Source organism: Typopeltis vanoorti, chromosome 12 (assembly GCF_054136105.1).
Source record: "Typopeltis vanoorti isolate ZY-2024b chromosome 12, IOZ_Tvanoo_1.0, whole genome shotgun sequence".
Classification (NCBI taxonomy): Eukaryota; Metazoa; Arthropoda; class Arachnida; order Uropygi; family Thelyphonidae; genus Typopeltis; species Typopeltis vanoorti.
In genome coordinates this window covers 43,167,501-43,193,148 of record NC_143560.1, presented here as the reverse complement: position 1 = coordinate 43,193,148, position 25,648 = coordinate 43,167,501, and the positions used below count along the sequence as shown (strand labels likewise).

At 35.9% G+C, this 25,648-nt stretch overlaps 1 protein-coding gene across 3 annotated transcripts in view; it reads right to left on the bottom strand.

The window, feature by feature from the left end:
• The window catches only part of LOC150100738 (beta-galactosidase-like), a 381,618-nt gene that overhangs the window by 202,712 nt on the left and 153,258 nt on the right, over positions 1-25,648 (bottom strand). For all 3 annotated transcript variants that reach the window (XM_090401983.1, XM_090401982.1, XM_090401984.1), the window contains 2 exons: positions 18,772-18,835; positions 14,884-14,978 (listed from right to left, as the gene is read on the bottom strand). In XM_090401983.1, coding sequence (XP_090258109.1) covers positions 14,884-14,978; positions 18,772-18,835 — 159 coding nt within the window. The remainder of the gene's footprint in view (positions 1-14,883; positions 14,979-18,771; positions 18,836-25,648) is intronic.

The window sequence follows — 25,648 nt, the reverse complement described above, 5'->3', positions numbered from 1 at the left end:
AGAGGGTTACAAGTGGTGTCCCACAGGGCTCAGTACTAGGACCTATATTGTTTAACCTTTATATCAATGACATAGCCAGTGGATTGCAGGGGGATATTCAGTTGTTTGCGGATGATGCGAAGCTGGGAAGGATTATTAGTAATAGTGCAGATGTGGTAGCCCTGCAAGAGGATTTAAATAAGCTAGATAGATGGGCAAATGAATGGGGGTGTCAGTTTAATGCAGCAAAATGTAAGGTCTTGAGGTTTGGGAAACATCGATGGGATGCTGCATACTCTATGGGAGGAGTTATACTGGAGGAAGTAGGGGAGACAAGAGATCTGGGGTTGATGATTGATAGAAACCTGAAGTTTAGGGGACATATTACAAAGGTGGTGAAGGTAACACAGAGGATTGCTGCTATTATGAGAAGGACACTGACCTGCAGAGATAAGAGGGTTATCATTCCGTTGTATAAGTCTCTGATCAGACCACACTTGGACTATTGTTCTCAGATTTGGTCCCCAGGATTTGAAGGGGATAAATTAACTGTGGAAAGGATACAAAGATGGATGACAAAGATGGTTTCAGGACTGTACAAGGATAGTTATGAGGATCGGCTGAGAGAATGTGGACTGCAGAGTTTGGTGGATAGAAGAAGGAGAGGTGATATGATTGAGACTTTTAAACTGTTGAGAGGTGGTTACAGGGTTGACACTGGGGAGTTCTTTCGCTTGGTTGATCAGCGGGAAGGAGTGATGACAGGAGGCCATCCCTGGAGGTTACGAGAGGAAACTGTGAGCAAGAGGGTAAGGAGTGGTTTCTTTGTGTGGAGGGTGGTTGGGCCGTGGAATGCATTGCCTGATGGAGTGGTGGGAGCGAGAACGGTCAGTGAGTTTAAAGAGTGGTATGATAAACTTTGTGTTTCTCAGGGGGGGACCTCCCCTCGATGAGTCTTGACAGACTTTATGTCTTAGGAAGGACCTCCCTCGATGAGTCTTTTGACTCCTTGGAGGCCTGAATAATAATAATAATAATGATATCATCTCTTATACTGCTGTATCACCATCAGATTGAAAGCAGAATCAACAGCAGAAAAACATCAATAATGAGATGATTATATATTTTAACAAACCACTGATAAAAAGAACTAAAGATCTACTAGCATGGTGGTAAGAATGCAAAATCATGTTGCCCAATTTAAGTGAAAGATAAAGAAATTTCTTTCAGCACCAGATACCAGTATCAGCACAATCGCTGTTTTCAGAAGTAGGAAATATTTATGATGAAATCGAAGTACTTATGAAAATTGCTTTTTCCCCAAATCATAATTTGTTATAACTTCATTCTGATTATTAAATCCATAATTATTCTCTATATTTAGCATTTCAAATCAAACTTTCATTAAGATTTTTTTATTTTGTTATTTAAGGAAATATGAGCCTTTTTTTCCTTATTTCTAAGCTGTGTTCTATTTTTTAATAGTTCTTTGTAAAATTAATGACTTTTATTAAAATGAAGGAAAGTCAAATTTTATTCTTGCAGGATCATGTGACTACATTCTTAGGTAAAGTATTCTCACATATATTTGCTTATTCAGTCAAATCAGCTTCAGCACATCCCTAGTCTGATCCTTCATAACTATAGCCTTTGAAATCTAGACAACATACGTATAAATGGTTCACAGACAATTCATCGCGGAAAAATTAATCGAGGGGACAATTCATTGCAGAGACAATGCATTGTAGGGAAAATTCATTGCAAGGAAAAATCATCGCAGGGAAAATTCATCAAGAAGAAAACTCATCGAGGGGAAAATTCATCACAGAAAAATTCATCGCATGAACTACTGATAGTGGAAAAAATTCACTGAAAATGTTATTAGCTAGAAAATTGAAATGATATTGCATTTATACCACTATATGAAAAGTAAATGCAGTGCAAGATAAATTTCACAAAATATAATTTTATTATGTATCTATGATTAGTCTGTGCGGTTAGCCAAATAGCTGGTTGCAACCATATGCCTGGGAAAGGAGCATCTTGGGTTTGATTCCTGTACCTGATATGAGGAGCTTAGGATCTTTCTCAAACATAGCCAAGAGCTGGTCTTGGGCGAGGACTGCAGGGTTTTTCCCCCCAGTTTATCTGGGGTTTTTCCTACTGCAAGCAGGCAAACCAGCATTGAGAACATAACACTTCTACAGACATAGGATACACTGGGTGCAGTGGTGTAGCTAGAACGTTTGCCCCCTGGGGCGGTCCCTGAGTTTTCTGCCCCTCTCAACACACCAAAAATACTATAAAAAAGTCAAAACGACACATAAGGAAATAAATTAAAACAGTATGTTATTTTTGAAGTAAAACTTTAATTTTCAACATTCTAAAATGTTATTTTTCTTGCTTTTCTGTTAGCAAAATCGTCGATGACATTGGTGAAGTCTGTTTCATAGTAATGTAGGTAATTCTTAATCAATTTTATTTAGAAAAATTCCTCTCACAATTAGCAACACTTAGCAATTGTGAGGAAAATTCACAGTAGTATTACAATATTTGGAACTGAGTTCTTGAGGCTGTATTTTAGAATTAACTGCAAAAGTTCAAAAAGGTTCAAAGTGCCACCTGGGGCGGACAGCCCCCCCCCCCCCCCCAGCTACGCCTCTGACTGGGAGGCGTAAGGCCAACCACCGTATCTTCGTATAACGGTTGCGGTTATAAGGAATAGAAACCCTCAACACCATAAAGGTAAAAGAGGGAAAGAGGGAATAATTAGATTTTAATTAGATTTTCATAATATTTTTATTCTTATACAGTGAAAGTAATATTTTATTGATCAGTGAGTTTCCTAATTTGTTTTGTCTTAAAAAGGTATAAATATTCTTTCTTATGTTGATACTACAGGTTCTGCTGATGGAATATTAATATTTACAAAACTGGAATAGGGGTTTAGAGAGAAAGGGCACCATATTTAAGAATATTTATTATGCAAACCATTCACTGGTTTTCTATGCACTTAGACACCCATCCAGATGTGATATATATATATATATATATATATGCACATTTTATCTGAACTAATTCAGAAGATGAGGTGTTTCAGTTACTGAATACACGTGTATTTTGAAAAAAAATAACTCCACTTTTCCTACATAGGAAAGATATGCTGTACGTTGTTATCGCTAACAGAGCTAGTTTAAGATCAAAGATCATAGGTGCACTTTTGATTAATTATATTAAAGAAAATTATAATGAAATTATGTAAATACTATCATAATGATGTTAATCAGCAGTAGCTAAATTGCCATCTGCGGGTGCAATATTAGTCTACCTTTTCCTCCAATGCTAGTATTTTCAGATGAAGAAATTCATCTGAAATAACAATAACAATTACAAACATCCATGCCTATTGCGAGTTTCGAATCCACAGCTTACTGGTGGGAGAGGGTACATAATCTAGTCTATTGTTCATCATCATGGTTTATTTACAATTTACAATTTGTAAATAGGGAAACAAACTAAATAAATAGGAAGAAAAAGTTAATTATTATATTGGTCAATTGGTAGAGCCTCTGCTACTAATGGCTTGCAAAAAGTTAAGCAAGTTTGAGGACGGTTAGTAGTTGGAAGGGATCAATTGTTCGATGCTGCAGCACACTCTCCCTCGATGAGTCTTTGGACTCCCTGGAGGTGTCACATAATAATAATAATAGTAATAATATGTATTTTTCCAGGCATCTCTGTTTTGAGCCAATTGAGTTATTTCTCATGGAGAGAAAGAGAGAGAGAGAGAGAGAGAGAGTATCTGTGCTGATAAAATGGTTAATATACTGCCAGAATTGTTTAGTTGGTCTTTGTCCATTTGAGGGAGCATATAAAACTAAGATGTCAAAATATGGAGAAGGAGGATGTCTCAGTTGATGTGCAAGCCAATCAAGTTGATGTCTGCATTGGATTTCAATCAAGAGTTTTTGGTTTGCCTCTTCTAAAATACTGGAATTACAAATATGATCCTTCCAAAAGTAACTGAGTAACAGTCTTAAGCAGGTTAAATTAAGTATTAAAGCTATTAATGGTTTTTATTGTTTTTTGGGTGGAACCGTCCCATGTTTCTCCATGATACAAGAAGACAGCCTGAGAGGTTGCTTTGTAAAGCCTAATTTTTGTTTCCAAGGTAATGAGGGGTGATTCCGATATATTTCTTAGATTCCTGTGTTGATTGAGAGTTTATATTTTCTTAATAATATATCATTTACACTATTATTTATATTTGAGCCTAAGTATTGGAAATCTTCTACTTTTTTCTAAAGGTTGGTTGTTCTGTAATGATGGAGCCTTGTACTATATTTGTGAGTATTTTAGTTTTATTTCATTTAACTGTCAATCCAAATATTGTTGCAGCTTGTCATAGTTTGTCAAAGTGTTGTTGCACCCTGGCTAAAGATGAGTCTATTAATACTACACCCTCTGTCGAAAAAGAAACCAAACTTTTGATAGAAAATAAAACACAAGCCAATTATAATTATTGAAATCATTTATTTCAATCAATATACAGTCGGGTCTCTTTTTATGCAGTAGATACATTCCACTGAAAACTGCATATAAAAAATTGCACAAAAAAAGGCCTAACTTATGTTGAAAAATTAGGGATACGTTCCATAATTTTCTAAAACTGCATAAAACCGAAGCAATGAATTAAAATAAACCTAAAATCGCATAAAAGAAGTTTATGAAAATTCAGGAAAATAAGAATGCCTAAGTTTATTTTAAAGCTTTATTCATTTAATTTCATTGAAAAGTAACAATTGTTTTTTTTACATTTTGTCATCAGAATTATTGTCGCTATTAGACAATATTCGGCAATGTTTGCAAACTGGTGCGAAATCACTTTTGTCACCAGAAGAGATACTCAGCGCATCAGATCTGTATGGTAAAGGCAATGGTTCTTCACAAACAGAATTAGCTTCACTCTCGTTCTGTGCTGATTTTTTTCTTCTGACAATGTAATCAGTGATTAAACTTTGCGATGATGATTTTACTAATTTTTTTATACAGCTCGCGATATCCAGACATACAGTTCTTCAGCTCACGTTAGAATTTAAAGGCTCGTTCAAGACCTTCTTGAATTCTATTTGCAGTGAGGGGGACAGGTTTTTCTTCCTCTTCACTATCGTTTTCTGTATCTTCGACAATGTCTAAAGTTAATCTCGATATCCAATAATATCATCACTTACAGCATTATCCACAAGCAATTCGTCTACATCATTCTGGCTAAATGTTTCAAACCTTCTCCACAAATTTCATGTGCCAAAGTAATGATTTCAGCTGATAATGTAGATGTATGCATAGTTGCACTGTTTGCAATACATCCAAGCTGCTTTCCAGCAAGCATTTAAAGTTTGCAGTTTTATTTCAGCGATAGCAGATGCAACATGATTTAAGCAGTCCAAAATAGAAAATTTTTTCCAAATGTCAGTTACTGTTAATGATTCATTTTCTAGTTTATCCAATATAAATTAAAAGTGTTGTGCTTAACGTAATATTTTTAAAAGTAGAAATTATGCCTTGATCTAATGGCTGAATAATGCTTGTTGTATTGGATGGAAAAAACACTACCTGCACATTTGGATGTCCTATATGCAGATGACTTAGTGCATTGTCAACAATTAATAAAACTTTAAAATCGAGAGCTTTTTGCTCCATATAGGTTTCCACTTCTGGTACAAAGCAATTATTGAACCATTCAGTAAATACAGTAGTTGTTACCCAGGCCTTCGTATTAGCCATCCAATGTACCGGTAGCTGTTTTAGATCTTTGCCTTTTAGAGCAGGTGGTCTTAGAGATCGATTTACTGGAGGGGTTTCAACATTCGATCTCCTGATGCATTGCTACAAAGTAACAACATTACTCGATCTTTGCTTGCTTTAAATCCACTTGCTTTTTTCTCAAACTTTGCGATGTAAGTTCAACTAGGCATTTTCTTCTAAAACAATCCTGTTTCGTCAGCACTAAACACTTGGTCGGGAAAATATCCACCATGTTCAATAATTTTGGCTAACTTCTCTTGATAATTTTTGGCTGCTTCTTCATCTGCTGCTGCAACCTCATCTGTAATCTTCACGTTATGAAGTGCATTCCTTTTTAAAAACCCGGTTAACCATCCTTTGCTAGCCGAAAATTCTTTATCAGCCTGGGAAACAGAAGTAGACGGCTCCAATTGCTTCACCTTTTCATAAAACCAAAGAACTTTTTGTTTAATTAAATAACCACTTATAGGAATTCTTCTTTTAGTTAGTTCTTCAATTCAAATTATGAGCGCTCGTTCCATTGTTTCTAATAAAGCATCTCGTGAGAACGATGATAATTTGGCACTTAGTTTTGTGCCAGAAATGACAGATTTTCTTATTGCAACTTCATTCTTTTTAATTGCTCTTATAGTAGATTCACCTAAATTAAAATGTTTACCAATCGCCATAGATCCCTCTCCTTTTGCTAAGCAATCTAAAATTGCAATTTTCATTTCCAAAGAAATTGCTTTTCTTTGGCGCTTTTTTTTTTCCATTGAGACAAATTAAATCTTTAAAATAACAATTAGCAAAATTTAGACTTTCGATAATAAAAAGACAAACAGTAACTCACGTGCAAAATTAAACTTCACGGACACTCACTGCTTACACGTTATCATGTTACACCAGAATGTGCTTCAACACGCTGTTCATTACGTACAACGGTATATACATAAGTTTTGAAGTTATGCACCGCATAAAAAAGATACGCATAAAAAAAGACCCGAGTGTACTCTCTCTCAGCTTCGATACAGCATTTGGCATGGTCAATTAATTCATTTAATGAGTTTTTTATATCAGTTTTTGTTGAGGGTTGTGGTTACTTCCACTTGAACGTTTTCAATGGTGTTGTATCGCTTTCCTTTCATCGGCAAATGAAGTCGGGGAAAGAGAAAGAAGTCACAGGGTGCTAAATCAGGCAAATACGGCGAGCAATTCAACACACAAACTTGGTTTTTGCTCAAAAACTGTCTCACAATGTTCAAATGATGAGATGGTGCATTATCGTGCAAAAGTGACCAACTGCCTGCTTCGCGATATTCATGCCGTACATGACGAATTCTCGCTATCAATCACTTCAAATCTTCGCGATAAAACTCACCATTGACCGTTTGGCCAGGCAGAATAAATTCTTTGTGGATAATGTCCTTGGAATTGTAGACACAAATCAGCATTGTCTTTACTTTTGACTTCTCCAAGAGACTTTTTTTTTGGATGCCATCTTCTGGTGGTCTCCACTCAGCACTCTGGCAATTTTTTTCGGGCTCATACTAAAACACCATGTTTCGTCACCAGTAACAATCGTTTCAAGGAAGTTTGAGTCTTTACAAGCAGTTTTAAGGAGGTCCATGCAGCGTTCGATTCGATATGCATTTTTTGGTTGTCGGTCAACTTGTGGGTAATAAATCAGGAATTCAATTTACGAAGGCCCAAATTCTCGGTCAAAATGTTGTGCACAGTTTATTTTGGAATCCCAAATTCATCTTCAATCAATCTTACAGACGATTTCAGATTTTCTTTGATGAAATCACGCACTTTTTGGATGTTAACTTCGCTCAGTCGGCCGTCCAGTTTTTGGACGGCCCGGCTTTTTGTCGTCCTCAAGCGTCTCACGAACACTTTGAAATCGTTTAAACCATTTGTAAACTTCAGTATGGGATAAGCATTCATCATGGTATGCTTTTTGAAGCATTTGATGTGTTTCGGTAAAACTTTTACCAAGTTTAACACAAAAATCAATCACAGCTCTCTGTTTGAAACTCATTTTCCGACCATTCATCAAAACACACTGTCGCTCTTGGCACTATAACTCGGCTTCTAATGAAACAAATGTCATAATCAGTGTACACAACACTAATGAAGGTTGCCGCTTTCGAAAACAAAAAGTACTACAGGTGGCGCCACTGGTTTCTTCTATTTTCGAAAAGTTTGGTTCCTTTTTGGACAGAGGGCGTATATCGTCTGCATAGCTAAGGTTGTTACCCAGTTGAGTCGGTTGTTAACGACATGATATTTCTGTTTGTTTTGAACGGTTCAAAAACTGTAATGTTTGTTTTGAATGGTTCACAAGAGAAGTAATTACTCATATTTCACTTTGAGAGCATCCATCTATATTTTTTTTCAGTAAAAAATACTAAATATAAAATTTTAAATTTCTTAGTGTCATAAAATACTAGTATTGGAGGAAAAAGTAAAGACTAGTATTGAAGCAGCAGATTTACTTATGCTGATTTACATCATTATTATAGCATTTACGTAATTTTATTATCATTTTCTTTAATATCTTTACTCGAAATTGCACCTATGAATTTAAACTAGCTCTGCAAATGATAGCAGCATGCAAGATGTCTTTACTATGCAGGAAAAGTGCAGTAATTTTCAAAATGCATGTGCATTCAAGCATTCAATAACTGAAACACATCATGAATTAGTTCAGGTAAAAAATATATCACACCTGAATGAATGTCTAAATGCACAGAACAGAAAAATAGTGAATGGTTAGAACAATAAATATTCTAAATATATTGCCCTTTCTCCCTAACTATTGTTAAATACTTTATTCTCTCTAATAACTATTCTAACTATTAATAGAATAGTTAATAGGAATAGGAATATATAAATAGTTAACCATAACTAATAGTTGGATATAACTATTATTCCAAAATATTCTTAAATATGGTGCTCTTTCTCTCTAACCATCCTATCCCAGTTTTGTAACAATTAATATTCCATCTACACAGCCTGTAGATGGAATTCTGTATAAAGTTATTAAATACTAATAACTTTATACAGAATAAAAAAATTTCACAATGCTATGTATAATCGAAATAATAAATCATACATAAAATATTTCTTTTTTATATATATGGGAATGTCATTGAAAATTGAATGTCAATGACATATCATGTCATTGAAACATGATTTCAAATTTTTTTTGTGAAGAATTTTCTCGCAATAATTTTCCACACACAAATTTCCCCTATGATGAATTTTTCCTGCAATGAATTTTCCACGCGATGAATTGTTCCGTGATCTCCACGATGAATTGTCTCACGATGAATAAATAATGAAATGCATTTATTCTATTTTTTTAGTTGAAGATAATGGCCAACTATGTCTGTAGTCTACTGTATGAAACACTAATGACAATGCCGCCTATATAAGAAATATACAACATTTGTCATGCTTACCAAAAGAGTGTACTATAAACATTGAGAAAGTCTTAAATGTGTGAAATTAATTACTATTAGCACCATGCTTTGATGGAGTTAAAAGACTCATCACGAGGTATATACTGTTACATACAAAGTCCATCAAACTATGCTTTAAATTCATTCAATGTATCTGCATTCACCAAAATGTCAGGCAATGCATTCCACTTACCAACCATGCAAAGAACTTGCTCCTTATGTCGCAGTTCATATCTTCCTTTACAGTTTCTAGGGATGCCCTCTTGTTATATTCCTTTCTCTTATCCTATGAAAAATTTCTTCCACATTAACCCAGTAACAATCCTTCCATCAATCTATTAATTGGACATCATCAGATGCCATATGGTCACTCAGTTATGTGCCACACTAGTCCTCATCAGGCAGTTCCTGCTGTATGCTTTTCTGGAGGTTTCATCTCTGAAGATCAGTCACTCCAGACACACCATCCACCCATCCATCTCCCTTCCTCTTTTTCCAGGAACTTTACCTGCAATTATGTTTTGAGAAGTCCACCTTCAATCCTTGCAATGTGTCCAATGTAATTCAACTTTCTTTCTTGTCAATATCCATAAGGAGCCTCAAAATCTACCAATCCTTTCTATCACCCACCCATTTGTCTGATTATCAGCATATGATATCCTCAACAGCCTTCTGCAAAACATCATATCTCAAAAGTAGCTATCCTTTTCCTATCAGACTTCTTTAGGTTCCAAGTCTCTTTAGGTTCAAATGTATTTAAGTTGCAGTTGGAAAAGCAACTACATTCAGAATCCTCAACTTGTTCCTGCGGAGATAGATCCATCTCTCCAGATTTTAGAAGTCCATTATTGTTGTTTTAGCCATCTCTAACCTTCTTTTGACATCTTCTGAACAACAATTTTTCACATTAATGATGGATCATAATTACTTAAACTTGCTGACTTCCTGAATTCTTTCTCCATTAAGGTACATTTGTTTCTCAGGAGCTTCCTTGTTTGTATTTCCTTTGAGAACCATAATCTTTGTCTGGTGAGGATTGAGCTGAAGTCCTCTGTTCTTACTGATCTCATTAACTTTGTCAAGGATTTGCCCTAGTTCCTCCTTGTCATTACAAAGGAGTACTGTATCATCTGCATACCACAGTTTACTGATCAATCTACCACCAACCTTAATTCCTGTCTTAAGCTCATCCAATGCTACATGCATGATGTCCTCAGCACAGATACTAAACAGGTGAGGAGAAAGTGGGCATCCTTGCCTCTCTTTCCAACCTGCAGTCAATCGGTTAATCCAACACCTGTTCTTACCATGGCTAAGAAGCCATGGTAAGAACAGGTGTTGGATTAACCGATTGACTGGATTAAGAACAGGTATTCTATTATAATTCTATTCTATTCTACTATAATCTACTCTTTCCCATTCAATATACCTTATTCCTCCTATGAGTTTAAATTTGGAAGAAGGCTAGTCCAGAAGCCTTAAGGTAATAGCCCTACCATTGGACTATCCACTGCCAGGCTAGTCAGCTGACACGGAGAACATTATCCTACTTTTAAGTTGACAGAGAAAAGTAATCAGAATGAATCTATGGAAAACGACCCTGGAATGGAAAAGGTAAAGTGAAAATGGAAACAACAAAATGTAATACATATAGCAAACTGGAACGTAAGAGGAATAACATATAAAGAAATAAAATTAAACCAAATATTAAATGAAAGAAATTTTCAAATAGTAGTTATCACTGAAACAAAAAAGAAATTAAAAGGAACAATGAGAACTGAAAATTTTAATGTAATATATAGTGGAGTTGACAGAAACCAAAGAGCACAAGCAGGTGTTATGATTTGGATTCATAATTCCCTTTCAAAACAGTTAAAACATTATAAATTATCAAATGAAAGAATAATAGAAGCTAGAATAAAAATAGATAGAAGTTATTTAACAATAATTGGTTTATATGCACCAGAAGAAGGAAGAGAATAGGATAATATTGAATTTTATAATCAGTTACAAAATATATATAATAAAATAAATAAAAATGGTTATGTAAAATTAGCAGGAGACTTAAATGCAAGAATTGGAAACATGAAAATTAATAATAATACAGGAATATATGGAGAATATACTCTAAACAGGAATGGTAAAAAAAATTGATAACTTCGTAGTTTATAATAACCTTAAAATAATGAATTCTTTCTATAAACATAAGGACATACATAAATATACTTGGGCAGCAAGAGGATGGAAATCAATATTAGAATATTTTATCTTAAATGAAAATACATCAAAGTTCTCTTTAGATGTTAGAGTTCACAGAGGATATGAAATAAGTAGTGACCGCTTCCTCGTTAAAATAAAATTAAGATTACTACCTAAATGGCTACAAATAACAAGAACAGAAAGAAAATTTAAAACATTTGTTTATAAAACTAGATTATTAAATGACACAAGTACACAATGGCTATATGAACAAAAAATTAACCAATATTTAGATAAAATAAAACAGAATGAAGAAATAGAAATAGAATATCTTAATATAAAAATACTAAATACAGCAGCAAATGAAAGCTTAGACAAAAAAATTCAATAAAACAAAAAACTGAAGATATGGAATGGTAGAATCAAAGAAATAATCAAAATGAAAAAAGAAGCCTATGATAAATGGTTAAGCGGTAAAGGATTAGAAGATGAAATAGAGTATAAAAGAATAAGAGCCATAGCTAAAAGACAAGTCAGAAAAAGACATAGAGAATCATGGAACAAATTTGTTTCTAATTTAGAACATGATTTATATAAAATAAGACCCAATGTATATAAGATTTAGAAACACTTAAGTAAAGATACTAAAGAAAACATAAAATTAAACACTGAATTGAAATTAGAAGAATTTCTAAATTTCTATACAGAATTATGGACAGATAAATATTTAAAAAAAAGATAACTGGCAAATATTTAATGAAAAGGAAATAACTAAAGAAGAATTAGAAATCAGCCTGAAAGAAACAAGAAACGGAAAATCACCTGGAGAAGATAAGTTAGGTTCAGAATTATATAAATATGCAGGAACAAGGTTCAAAGAAAGACTCCTATCATTTTAAAATAAAATCTATTCAACTAGTAACCCCTCAATAGAATGAAAAAAAGCAATTGTGATCCCTATCTTTAAAAATGGTATTAGAGATGACCCTAAAAACTATAGAGATATAAGTATACTAAATTCCTGTTACAGCCAGCAAAGATTGGTCGATTGGTAGAGCCTCAGCTACTAACATCTTGCAAAAGGTTAAGTAAGTTTGAGCAAGGTTAGTAGTTAGTTAGAAAAGGAAGCTAGAAAGAGTTCTAGCTTCCTTTTCGTATAACTTCACTTTCCCTCCGGTCATACGTTATTCTGGACAGCTAAAGTGTGACCCTTGGACCTTAGCTTATACATTTTGCTTTCTTATACTACATGAAATGGGATACTTTAGATAAATTAATACCTTAAATAAATTTCTTATTAGACTTCTTACAAAAGAGGTTAAGTCTCACATATTTTTCATATTAATTATTTCTTCACTTCTATCTTAGTGTTATTAATATATATATATACATGCCGTTCATTGTGAAAACACAACATTCTCTATCCACAATCTAAGATAGTTGTTCCTGAATGAATTAATGTTTTGTCCCACTTATAATTTGATTATTCAGGACACAACAATATTTACCTCTATGAGTTGTACCACCTTATTATTAAATTACTCTGGATTTAGAGAAAGATGTTGGAAGTTTATTTTGCACTTGGTTAGACTGCAATAAATTTAGTTTAATCCTTTATCCAAATGTGCTCTGGATAATCACCACTTTGCTTCAGTCCTGAAGATATTTTCAGGCACAAACTTTGTTTGCTTACGCTTGGATAAAGGATTAACATGTTCGCTGCCAACTACGAGTATACTAGTAGTTGGTATATCAGCCTCACAAGCCAACTACGAATATACTCATATGTTGATTACCACCAGGTACAAGATTGCAAGATTGCTCATACTGACCTTGAAGAAGTGAAAGTGCTTGGCGTGCGGAGCAAGCAGTGAACGTGTGTACACTCGTAGTTGATGTATCAGCCTCACAAGCTAACTATGAATATACTCATATGTCGATTACCGCCAGTTACGAGATTACTTGTACTTATTTATTCATATGGAGTTTCCTCCCTTTTTCGCCCCTGTCCCTATTGGGGTGAGTTGAGCCCCCTCATGGGGGGGGGTAAGTATTTATGGCTGTAGATTCATGTGTGTTCACAGGGCTAATTAGTCTGCTTGCAGGATGAAAAATGCCAGTTTATCTGGCATTTTTCATCACCCTACTGCCTGCTCTCAAGACCGGCTAACTCTATGGCTGAGGAAGATCCTCAAATTCCTCACGTCTTCAACGGGAATCGAACCTGGGACACTCCTTCCCCAGTAATATGGTTGCGAAGCACACAGCCACTAGGCTAACCGAGTGGACATTACTTGTACTGACCTTGAAGAAGTGAAAGTGCTTGGCATGTAGTAACAAACTATGCACAAGGAGCGTGGCAGCAAACATGTTAAACTAAATTTATTACATCAATTCTTCCATGAGCTCACACGACAATTAATCTGCAATAATTATGATAACTAAACACTGTGTGTCGTAGGGAAGTGTCCTTCAATTAAGGTATAAAAATGAAAGAAACATAGAAACTGGATTAATCATCCTGAGGATGGTTACCTAAATTTCTATATGTTTCCAATTCGTGTGTTATCTCCTATCTAGGAGGTTGACTACCATGATGTGACTCATGGTTAACTATGGATGTAACGACATGTGGTGAGGACTCTATTGCTTCCACATATTGTCGTAAGTATTCATGACTGTAATCCATGTATTTGTGTGTTCATGGGACTGGTTTGCCTGTTGTGAGGGACGGAAAAACCCGAGTTTCTAGGTGAAAAAAACCCTCTACCTTTGTATGAGACTGGCTAACTTGCCTTTAGTTGAAAGAGACTAGATAAAGGTTTTCCTCACGTCATAGATGGGAATTGAACCCAGGTCTTTCAGACCAAAGGGCTTCATCTATACGAACTGAGCTATGGAGGCTCCACTCTATATGTTTACTATAGATAAACTAGCACCTTTCTAGATGTTGTGTAATTTATTGTACATATTAGAAGTTCTTTCCCTTCCTTTCATTGCTCCCAAGAAAAGAAAAGAAGGGGAAAGGCAATATAGAGTATACATTAGTGAATTGAAATACTGAATCCCACATGATATAGCAGATCATTTTTAAACAACTGTCTACATCTGATATAGCATATTAGAGGTAATTTTCAAACATTTCTGTTCTATCTTTAAACAAAAAGAATTAATATACAATAAACTCCCAATTATCTGACTGCAGTGAGAAATCAATTTGTTGGTTGGATAACTGCAGGATTGGTCAAGTGAAGATACAGTCACATGGTACTGTACGAAGTAGTTCAGCATATTATGGGATACAAAGCAATTTCTGCCCTGAATACCATAATGCATTGACCTACTTCAATTAGCTGAAGGTTCAGTTATATGAACATCAGGGTATCTCTCATTACAGTGAGATATCACTGTAATGCAGAAAATAAAAATTGCATATGTATGAAAAAATTACCTGAATACTGATAATTGGACCACCATTAATATATAACAGGGGTTTTATCATTGGAAGCAGAACCTTAAGCCAGCGATCAACATATTTCAGATAATCTAGAAAAAAAAAATTTCTTCTAATAAATGTTATATATAGAATGTACATTAAAAACAAGTTTAAAAAATCTAAAAAAAATTAAGAACTAATATTATTATTATTATTATTATTGGTTGAATCCTCTACAGACCTCTCATACGAAGTCTCTTAACTCACACCACATATATCTTACCTCTCCCTGAAATGATTCACTGAAGAAGTATTCACCATTCTTAGAGGCAATCCATTCTGCTCACTACCATGAAAAACCAATGTGTTTCTCCTTTACTATTTTCTTACTCAATTTTTAGGGACAACATTTGTTTATATCCCTAATATGGCATATATTGAAAAATCTTCTCTGAATCTATGATACAAAATTCTATTACCAACTTGAGTGGTTGTACATTCCCCACTCACTCCTCCACCACCAAACTTTTAAACCTATATTCTCTCATAAGCAATCAATCTGTCATCATAATCAACATCTCACACACCTCATATTATCCTGGTATCTAAGCCTTACCTCCACATTCTCCCATATGTTTTATCCCTTCAAAAGCCATATACAGTAAAATCCCATTTTTACGTTCCTGCAATTTATGTTTTCCTGCCATTTACGTCATTTTCCTTTGGTCCCGTCTTAAGGCCTATTCATACGATATATTGTTTTCCCGCCATTAACAACTTGATGTGGACGTTATTTCCCGCGATTTGCATTTTTTCTCGGGTGGCAATACTGATTTTCGAATCGATTTCTGCGGACATCTGTATGCCCCCACAGGATTGCTACAGTCATTACAGCAAAAGGAGGTCCTACATCTTATTAAGGTGGGTGCTATGGCTGTTTGTTCACACTATGATGTATGTTGCCTTCTTTCCAGTAGTGTGTGTGTGTGTATACATATATATATAACATATACAATACATTCCATATATATATATATATATATATATATATATATATATATATATATATATATATATATATATATATATATATATATATATATGTGAAAAGTTTTTTACCTTGGGGATAATATATATTATATTTTAAGGATACCAAGTAATTTTATAAACTTGGTTTTTTTACTCCTTCTCCCAAGTAAGCAAAACAGCTAAGTTTGTGCCTGAACATAGTTCAAGTCTAAAGGTAGTGCAACACTAGGGCAACTCATTGTAAAGGTGGGTAAAGCTCTGATCACTATTCTTAGTATTTCCCATAATGTAAAACACATCTCACTAAGAGATGTATACTGTTATATATATATGTGTGTACTGTTGCCCTGTTGTTGCACTACCTTTAGACTTGAACTACATTCAGGCGCAAACTTAACTGTTTTGCTTACTTGGGAGAAGGAGTAAAAAAACCAAGTTTATAAAATTACTTGATATCCTTAATATATATTATCCCCAAGGTAAAAAACTTCTCACATCTTTATCTCATCCAGAGTTTCTTATTCAAAGTAAAAGCACCTTGTAGCAACTTGTATAGGTAGAGTTGATAAGGCTCTGTGTTACTAAAAACCTTGGTATTTCAGGGTCTAGCTACTCACTGAGGAGACCTCAAAAAAGGTTGAAACTGGTCTGGGTAGTGACCCCTCCCCCACCCATAATGTATAACAGTATACATCTCTTAGTGAGATGTGTTTTACATTATGGAAAATACTAAGAATAGTGATCAGAGCTTTACAGACCTTTACAACGTAGTGACCCCCCACCCATAATGTATAACAGTATACATCTCTTAGTGAGATGTGTTTTACATTATGGAAAATACTAAAAATAGTGATCAGATCTTTACCCACCTTTACAACGAGTTCCCCTGGTGTTGCACTACCTTTAGACTTGAACTACATTCAGGCACAAACTTAATTGTTTTGCTTACTTGGGAGAAGGAGTAAAAAAAACCAAGTTTATAAAATTACTTGGTATCCTTAATAGTGTTCGTGAAAGCTCCTGATAAGATAAGTGTTATTTTCAGTTATTATTGATAAATTTACTTTAATATTGCGTAGTTTTGTTTGCCCTGCGTATCTTAGTGTGTCTGTTTATGTGTTTTTGGTGTTTTATAATTTATAATTTGATAAAATACGTTACAAATAAGTATGGCTCCAGTACGAAGGAAAATGGCGGCCAGTAATGATGGGTTGCCATCTTCTTTCAAGAACGGTAATATAAAGGAGATGATTCAGTGTACTATCTGTGAAATGTATGCTTCGTGGAGTGCAGTCGGAGTGTGGTTAGATGATAATAAAGGAGTGAATGTGTGTAGAAAATGTATTGAGAATGGGGAATTGAAGTGTATTTCGGATCGCGAGTGTGATATTTTTTGTCAAACTTCAGAATGAAGAAAATAGGGATATGACAAGAAACGGCGAGGCTGTACCAGAGAACTGTGAGAGTGTGAATGTAGAAAGTGTGAATGATAGTATTAATGGTTTTACAGAGAATAAAAAAGATGAGATAGATGCAATGAGTGAGATCGCGTTGTTGAATGGTGCGATACAAAGGGCAAAACAGCAGCTAGAGCATATGAGCAAAAGTTGACTGAATGAACCAGCCAATAATAAAAAGTATGACAGGAAAAATAGGCGAATGAGTGTGAACAAGAACAAAATGAAGGATAGAGTGCTGTATGGAGACTCGTTAGTACGAGATGTGTTAGTAGAGGATTTGACAAAGTCGTACCAACTTGGTGCGACCATAAAGGATGTAACTGAGTCTATTAGAGAGCAAAAGGAAAGGGTGAAAGAAATGATTGTTGTGGCAGGTACGAATGATTTGAAAGAAGATAAAATGGAAATGATAGAAGACCTGAATGAATTGTTTGAGGTAGCAAAAGAAAGGAGTGAGAGAGTTAGAGTAATTAGTCTTTTGCCACGGTATGACAGTGAAATGTTTAAAAGGAGGACCATAATTGCGAATGACTTTATGCGTGGGTTATGTATGATGAGTGGTGTGGAATTTGTGGACGTGTGGAGTGAGTTTGATGGGCGAAAGGATCTATATAAGATGGATGGCTTGCATTTGAATGGTTATGGTGTAAGGAGACTTGAGAAAGTGTTGCTGAATGTAGTGCATGTGCAAATTCAGGGAAACTAGATTTATTAAGGGGGGGAGTAGATATACAGTTCTTAGGGGGGCAGTTGAATGTATGAATGAATATAATATGCCTGAGCGAATAAGGACAACAAATCAGAGTGGGATAGTTAATATAAGGCATCAAGGTAGGGTTGGGGCTAATGGGGTCTTAAATTCATGTACACTAATGCTAGGAGTATTAGGAACAAGAAGGAAGAGTTTTTGGCCATGGTTGGCACTTCCAGACCTCAGGTTATTGGTATTAGTGAATCATGGATGACTGTAGATGATATAGCTAGTGGGATTGAATGTGATGGGTATAGTGTGTTCAGGAATGACAGGGAGAATTAATAGAATAACTGTGTTATTCTATGAATGTTCTATTAATCTTTGCTAATTAAAACCTTGTTTATCAAACATTAATTAAAGCAAAAGCTACTCAAACATTATGTTCCATAATACTAAATCATATTTTTGTCTATTGTTTAAATCCCAGTAGAGAAAAAAAAAAAATGAAAGAATGAAAAACATGCTATCTCTGCATAAGACTAGTCAACTCATTTCTAATGTAAAAAAAAAAAAAAATCCTTTCTCCATGCCAAAAATAAAACAGGTGTTTTCCAACCAAAAGGAACATGTCACATCATTTCCAGTTCTGCTACAGTGACACTGTAAGTGCAGTTGGAAAGGAAGAACAAACACAAGAAATCAACACTTCAATCAGCTTACCTGGATCACTTCTTCTCAGCTGAACATTAGGATTTTTTCTTAATAACCAGTATGGAAGACCACCCTGAACATAAAATTAGTTTTATTAATATTGTATAAAAATTAAATTATTTTAATAATAATCAAATATTTCATAATGTACAAATTATACATTAAATCATATCATAAATCATATATAAATATGCAAAAATTTCTTATAATAAAACACAAAATTCAGCACTAACATGCAATTTTTAATAATTGTTATTACTAATAATTATTATCATTAATGCAATTATCCATTAATATGAATAATCGGGAATCAGAGGTTACAGTAATAAGTGGTCTCAAAGTACACGTCTTTCTGATAGGTGTGTACTGTAAAAATTCAGATAGTGCCATTTATTCCAACTATAATGCATATGTCAGACAGATGTGTACTACAAAAACTCCAGTAATGCCATTTATTCCGACTATGATGCCATTTCCTAGCTGTGGCTCCTGAGCAACGTTTCTAAGTTATGCAGACAAAAAACCCAAGTTCCTGGTACTTTCAAACTTGGACCAGTCAGCTAGAGAAGACAATCCTAACAGAAAATATCCATCCTCCAGGATTCCTGAGGGATCGGAATGAGGTTGATGACTGCCTAGAAAATATCTTGTTGAGAAATCTTTGAGGAAAATGGTTGGATAGACTAATTTATAATAAAATTAAAAATGTTTAAAGGATTTGGGAATTGGATCATGGAACATTCTCTCTCTCTCTTTTCAAACCTGGAACCTTAAGAATGTCTGGAGCAATTATAGGTGCAAATTACATATTACTACTACTATAGAAGAAACAAGATGGGCAGGAGGAAACAGGACTATAGAGAAGAAACCATTATATTTTATAGCCATAAGAATAATCATATATGTTTTGCAAACAAGAGGATAACACATCTTATCATGGACTTTAAATTATCTAGATTGTGTAGATTATGAATCAGAGAACAACTCAACTACCTGCACACATACTCTGAACGAAGAAAAAAATGATGTTGAAAAACACTTATTTTATTGATTTATACATAATGGCCAATGACTGGAACATGTAGCTTGCATAAGTTCAATAACAATGGAACCAACTGATCAACCATATTTCTTCATGAAATATGGTGACTGGCAACAGAATGTTTAACCATAAAGAAATTCATAAAATGACTTTGAAATCTCCTGACAGAAACGCCTTTAATTAAACTGATAACTTCATAACAGATGTTAGACACTTGTCTGCTGTGATAGTTATTAGATCGTATAGAGAAGCAAATCTTCCTGGCCACAGGTTATTGGCATTAGTGAAACATGGCTGACAGAAAATGATATAGTTAGTGGGATAGAATGTGCAGGGTATAGTGTGTTCAGGAGGGACAGAGAGAATAAAATGAGGGGGGGGGGAGGACTGTTATTGATGATAGCTGATGAACTGCAGCCAAGGAAAATAGAAGTTGTATTGCAGGATAGTGAAAATAGCTCATTTGAGGCTATTTGGGTGCTGCTATAGACCAAGTGATGGAATAGATGGTGGAGATAGTATGCATAGACAAATTGATGCAATGAGTGGAAGGAAGATTAATTATTATAGGGGGATTTCAACTATGGTAACACTGATTGGAAAGAGGAGAGGACCCATGTGAGGAAGGAACTGGATTTTATTCAGTTACTAAGGGATAACTATCTGAGAAGGAATGTAATGGAAAATACTAGGGGTTTGAGAGTGCTTGACCTAGTAATAGCATCTGGGAATTTGACTGTAATGAATATGACCATGTTGCCACCTATTGGTGAGAGTGATCGTAGGGTCTTGACCTGGGAGGTAGCTAAATGTGAAATTTTCGATTAAGACAGGGTACATGTGGAATTACCGTGCTGGCAAGTATGACAAGCTTAGGAGATTGCTTGGGTCAGTGCCATGGCATGTAAAACTGCAAGGACTGGATGTTGATAGGGCATGGGAAGAGGTCAAGCAGCATTTTCAGGAGGTTATGGCTGACTGTATACCTAGAGTCCAAATGGTAAATCATGTAGGGGTTAAATGAATGAATAACACCATTAAACTTGAGTTGCAAAAAAAGAAAAAACTGTGGAAGGAATTTACAGAGAAAGGTGACCTGCAGGCACATGACCAGTATAAAGCGCAGGTCAGAAGGGTAACGAGTGTGGTAAGAAAAGCAGAATAGGATTATGAAAGGAAATTAACCATGCAAGCTAAAGAGAATCCCAAACAATTCTTTCAATATGCTGCAAGTAAAAGAAAAAGTACACGGCAGAATGATTTTAAAGAATGCCGATGGTAGGGAGGTCACTGAATCAGTCGATATAGTGGAATTACTGAGTGAGCACTTTGCAAGAGTATATCATCCAGGTGGTGATATTGAAGGAACGAAGGAACCATTAGTTTATATGGGAACTGTGGTAAATGAAGTGGAGGTGAATAGTCTATTACAGAACCTTAACGTGAATACATCTGTGGGATTGGATGGTATACAGCACGGGTCTTACGTGAAGCAGCTAAAGAATTGTCAGTGCCCTTGATCATATTATTTAATCTGAGTCTCGGGTCTGATTTAGTCCCGAAGGGGTGGAAAGAGGGGAAAATAGTTCCACTGCATAAAGGAGGATCCAAGACTACTGTTGCAAATTACCAACCGATCAGCATATCAGGAGTCATTGTCAAGGTCTTGGAGAAAGTAGTCAAGGGAAAAATACAGGAATGGATTGATGAAAATGAGATACTGTATGGGGGTAAGCATGGTTTTATGAAGGGTAGATCATGCCTCAGTAACTTGCTCAGGTTTTATAACACAGTGACGGCTGAACTGGATAAGGGTAAAAGGTTTACAGTGATACTGTGGACCTGGCTAAGGCCTTTGACAGGATACCACATGAAATTCTAATGCATAGTGGATGTTTAGTGCGGATGGAAGAAGGGTGTGTGCGAAATATGACCTGAACGAGGAATTGATGAATGCGAATATGAAGTTGATGACAGAAAGTGCTAGTACCGATTGTGTCGTGAGTGCACGTTTGAAAGAGGATGGCGAGAAAGACAGGCGAAAAAATGTTAAAAAATCAGGAAAAAAGAAAAAGAGCGATTTGACAACCGTAACGGATGTTAAAAGGGACGAAAGGGAGGCGGAAAGAAACGAAATTGAGAGAACGAATGAAAGTAGAAATGGCGTGGTGCAGAAATCGCAAGTAAAAAAAATCGAAAGAATGAATGATAGTAAAAAAAGAATGACTGATGGCGAAAGTTGGACACATGTTGGAACGAAAGTACTGAACCAAAGAAAGATGAATGACAGTAAAAGTGAGAAGAATTATAGCGAAAGTTGGACGCATGTTAGTCCGAAAGTACGGAAACAAAGAAGGATGAATGAGAGGGAAAGTGAGAAGAGGGGGTCGAGAGTTAGAAAGTTAGATAGATTTAATGATAGAGTGAATGTGTCGCGAGGTTCAGAAGGTGAATTGGATTGGATGAAGCAAGAAATGAAATGGATGCGGAATGAAATTAAGAGAATTCAGGTCAAAACTATTAAAATAAATCATGATGGCATGAAAGAGATAACAAAAGATGAGCGAGTGGCATTGTATGGCGACTCCATTATTAAAGGTGTGCTAGAGGATAAAATGCACAAAGTATGTTTTCCAGGCGGTAAAATGAGTAGAGTGATTGAGGCATTGAATATGAGGCGGGAACGAGCAAAAGAGTTAATTGTATTAATTGGTACGAATGATATGAGAGAGAACAAAGAGCATGTCAAAATGAATGTCAGGAGACTGCTTGGAAAGATAAAGGAGAATAGTGTGACCGGAAGGGTGGTCAGTGTGTTGCCTAGGTATGATTGTGGTGAAATGAGGCGGAGAGCAAGGATTATGAATGATATTCTGGCTGAAATGTGTGAGGAGATGGGAGTACAGTTTGTTAATGTGTGGAATGAGTTTGAGGGACGTAGTGAGCTGTATGGGAGCGATGGACTGCATTTGAGTGGTTATGGTGTGAGTCGCTTGGAGAGACTGCTGCTGGAAGGTAGAGAAGTGAATAGAGAGAATGAATCAGATCGAGAGGGGAGTGATGTGGAAGAGCAGGAGAGTAAGACAGGAGAGATTGAAGGAGTCGAAATGAATGTGGAAGTGAGTGGTATGAGTATAGAAAATGAGAGAATGGGTGTGCAAGAGGAGCAGGAAAACGGGGAGGCTCAGGGTGGACAGGGATACACAGCGTGAGAAAGGTGGGTGCTCCAAGAGGAGGTGAGAGAATGTGTAGGCAGGAAAGTAATGGGATGATCAGGGATCAAAAGGAAACAGATGGAATTGCAAAGGGTTCTAAAATGAAGAAGCAGAAAGGGAAATGTCCCCAGTCCAGCATGGAGAGATCACATCGAGTGAGTGGTATCAGTGGAACTAGCTGTAGATCCAGAAATGAATTGTTGTGTTTGTATACCAATGCTAGAAGTATAAGAAACAAGGCGGATGAAATGGTTGCACTAATTGCGTCTGTGCACCCAGAGATTGTCGGAATAAGTGAGACATGGTTAGATGAGGATGACATCCTGACAGGAATAGAGATGGAAACGTATGATGTGTTTCGTGAGGATAGAAGGGGTAAAAAGGGAGGGGGAGTGCTATTGATGATAGAGAAAGAGTTATGTCCATACAAGGTAGAGATGCAAGAGGGAAATGGGGCCAGTGGTTTTGAGGCAGTATGGTGTGAGATAGAGGTGAATAGAATCAAATACTTGGTGGGATGTTGTTATAGACCTGGTAATGTGGATGGTGGTGATAGTGAAATGTATAGTCAAATAAGCCAAGCAAATAAGAAAAGGGTGATCATTATGGGTGATTTTAATTATGGCAATATAGACTGGAATGAAGAGATAGCAACTGGAAGTAAAGAAAATGAGTTTCTTGAGTTTTTGAGGGATAACTACCTCAGACAGTATGTAACAGAGGGCACAAGAGGATTAAGGGTCTTGGATTTGGTCATCTCATCGGAGGATGTAATTATCAATGAGGTATCAAATCATCCACCAATTGGTGAAAGTGACCATGAGATGATTACTTGGGTGGTTGCCAGCAGTGCAAGGACCCCTGTGAAAAAAGGGTATATGTGGAACTACAACGGGGGTGATTATGAAGAGCTCAGGAGACAGCTTGCAGGTGTAGCATGGAATGAGGAGTTAGCTGGAAAAGAGATCAATGCAGCTTGGGGGATTTTCAAAAAATATTTAGTGGATGCAATGTCTAAATGTATACCACGGGTGAAAAGGTTAAATAAGTTAGGTGTGAGATGGATGAATAAAGAGATTAAGCATGCAATACAGAGAAAAAGGGCATTGTGGAGGGCATAAGAGAAGTGGAAGTAACCAATTTCATGAGTTCTACAAAGACCAGGCAAGGAGAGTGACTTGGTTGGTGAGAGTAGCTAAAGAGAGGTATGAACAGCAGTTAACTAATGAAGCTAAAAAGAATCCTAGGGAGTTCTTTCGATATGTAGCCAGCAAAAGAAAGAATGATTATGGAAGGATGACATTGATTGGAGGAAATGGTATAAAGACAGCTGTTGCAGAATGTGTGGTGGAGATACTTAATGAGCAGTTCATAAAGATCTTTCAATCTTGTGAATGTGACTTCATGGAGAGATTAAGAGCAGTTGATGATGGGGAGGAGAGACTGACTGTAAGTGAGCAAGAGGTGTTTGGGGAGTTGAGTAAACTAGATGTAAATAAGGCTGTGGGACTTGATAATATATCACCGCATATTCTGAAGGAATGTGCCAGAGAGTTGACACCTGCCTTGACATATTTTTTTAATACGAGTCTTGCACTTGGTCAAGTCCCTAAAGAGTGGAAGGAGGGCAAGATTGTGCCACTTCATAAAGGAGGGATCGAACTCAAGCATCAAACTACAGGCCTATCTGTGTGTCAGGTGTTGTGGTTAAGTTGTTGGAGAAGCTTGTGAGAACTAGGATCCAGAGTTGGATTGACAACAATGGTATAATCTTTGATGGACAGCATGGATTTGCTAAAGGGAGGTCGTGTTTTAGTAATCTACTTACTTATTACAATAAAGTGACTGCTTCCTTGGACAGAGGAGAAGGATACACAGTAATATACTTGGATTTTGCAAAAGCTTTTGATAGAGTACCTCATTATAAGTTGACAGTCAAACTAGAGCAGATGGGGTTGGATATTAGATTAGTGCATTGGATTGGAGACTGGCTATCTGATAGGTATCAACAAGTTGTGTATGGGGGTGCAATATCCAGGAAAAGGAAAGTCACTAGTGGAGTGCCTCAGGGATCTGTTTTAGGGCCATTACTATTTAACTTGTATATTAATGATATTGGCGAAGATTTGGATGGAGATATTCAGTTGTTTGCAGATGAAGCAAAGTTGGGACGAACCATAAAGAGTAGTGAAGATGTTGTGGCCTTGCAAGAAGACTTGAATAAATTGAGTGATTGGGCAAGCAAATGGGGATGCAAGTTCAATGTTGCAAAATGTAAGGTTTTAAAATTTGGAAAACAAAGATGGGATGCAGAATTTATGCTTGGTGAGAATATATTGTTGGAAGTAGAGGATATAAGAGATCTGGGAGTGATAGTGGATAAGAATCTAAAATTTAGGGGACACATCGCCAAAATTGTGAAGACAACACAAAGACTTCTGGGAATGATGAGGAAGACACTGACGTGTAGAAGTAGGAAGATTCTTGTTCCATTGTATAAGGCTTTGATTAGGCCACACATGGACTATTGTGCCCAGATTTGGTCACCTGGTTTTCAGAAGGATGAAGAGATGTTGGAAAGGGTGCAAAGGCGACTGACTAAGGTAGTTTCTGACCTCTGGAATGTCGA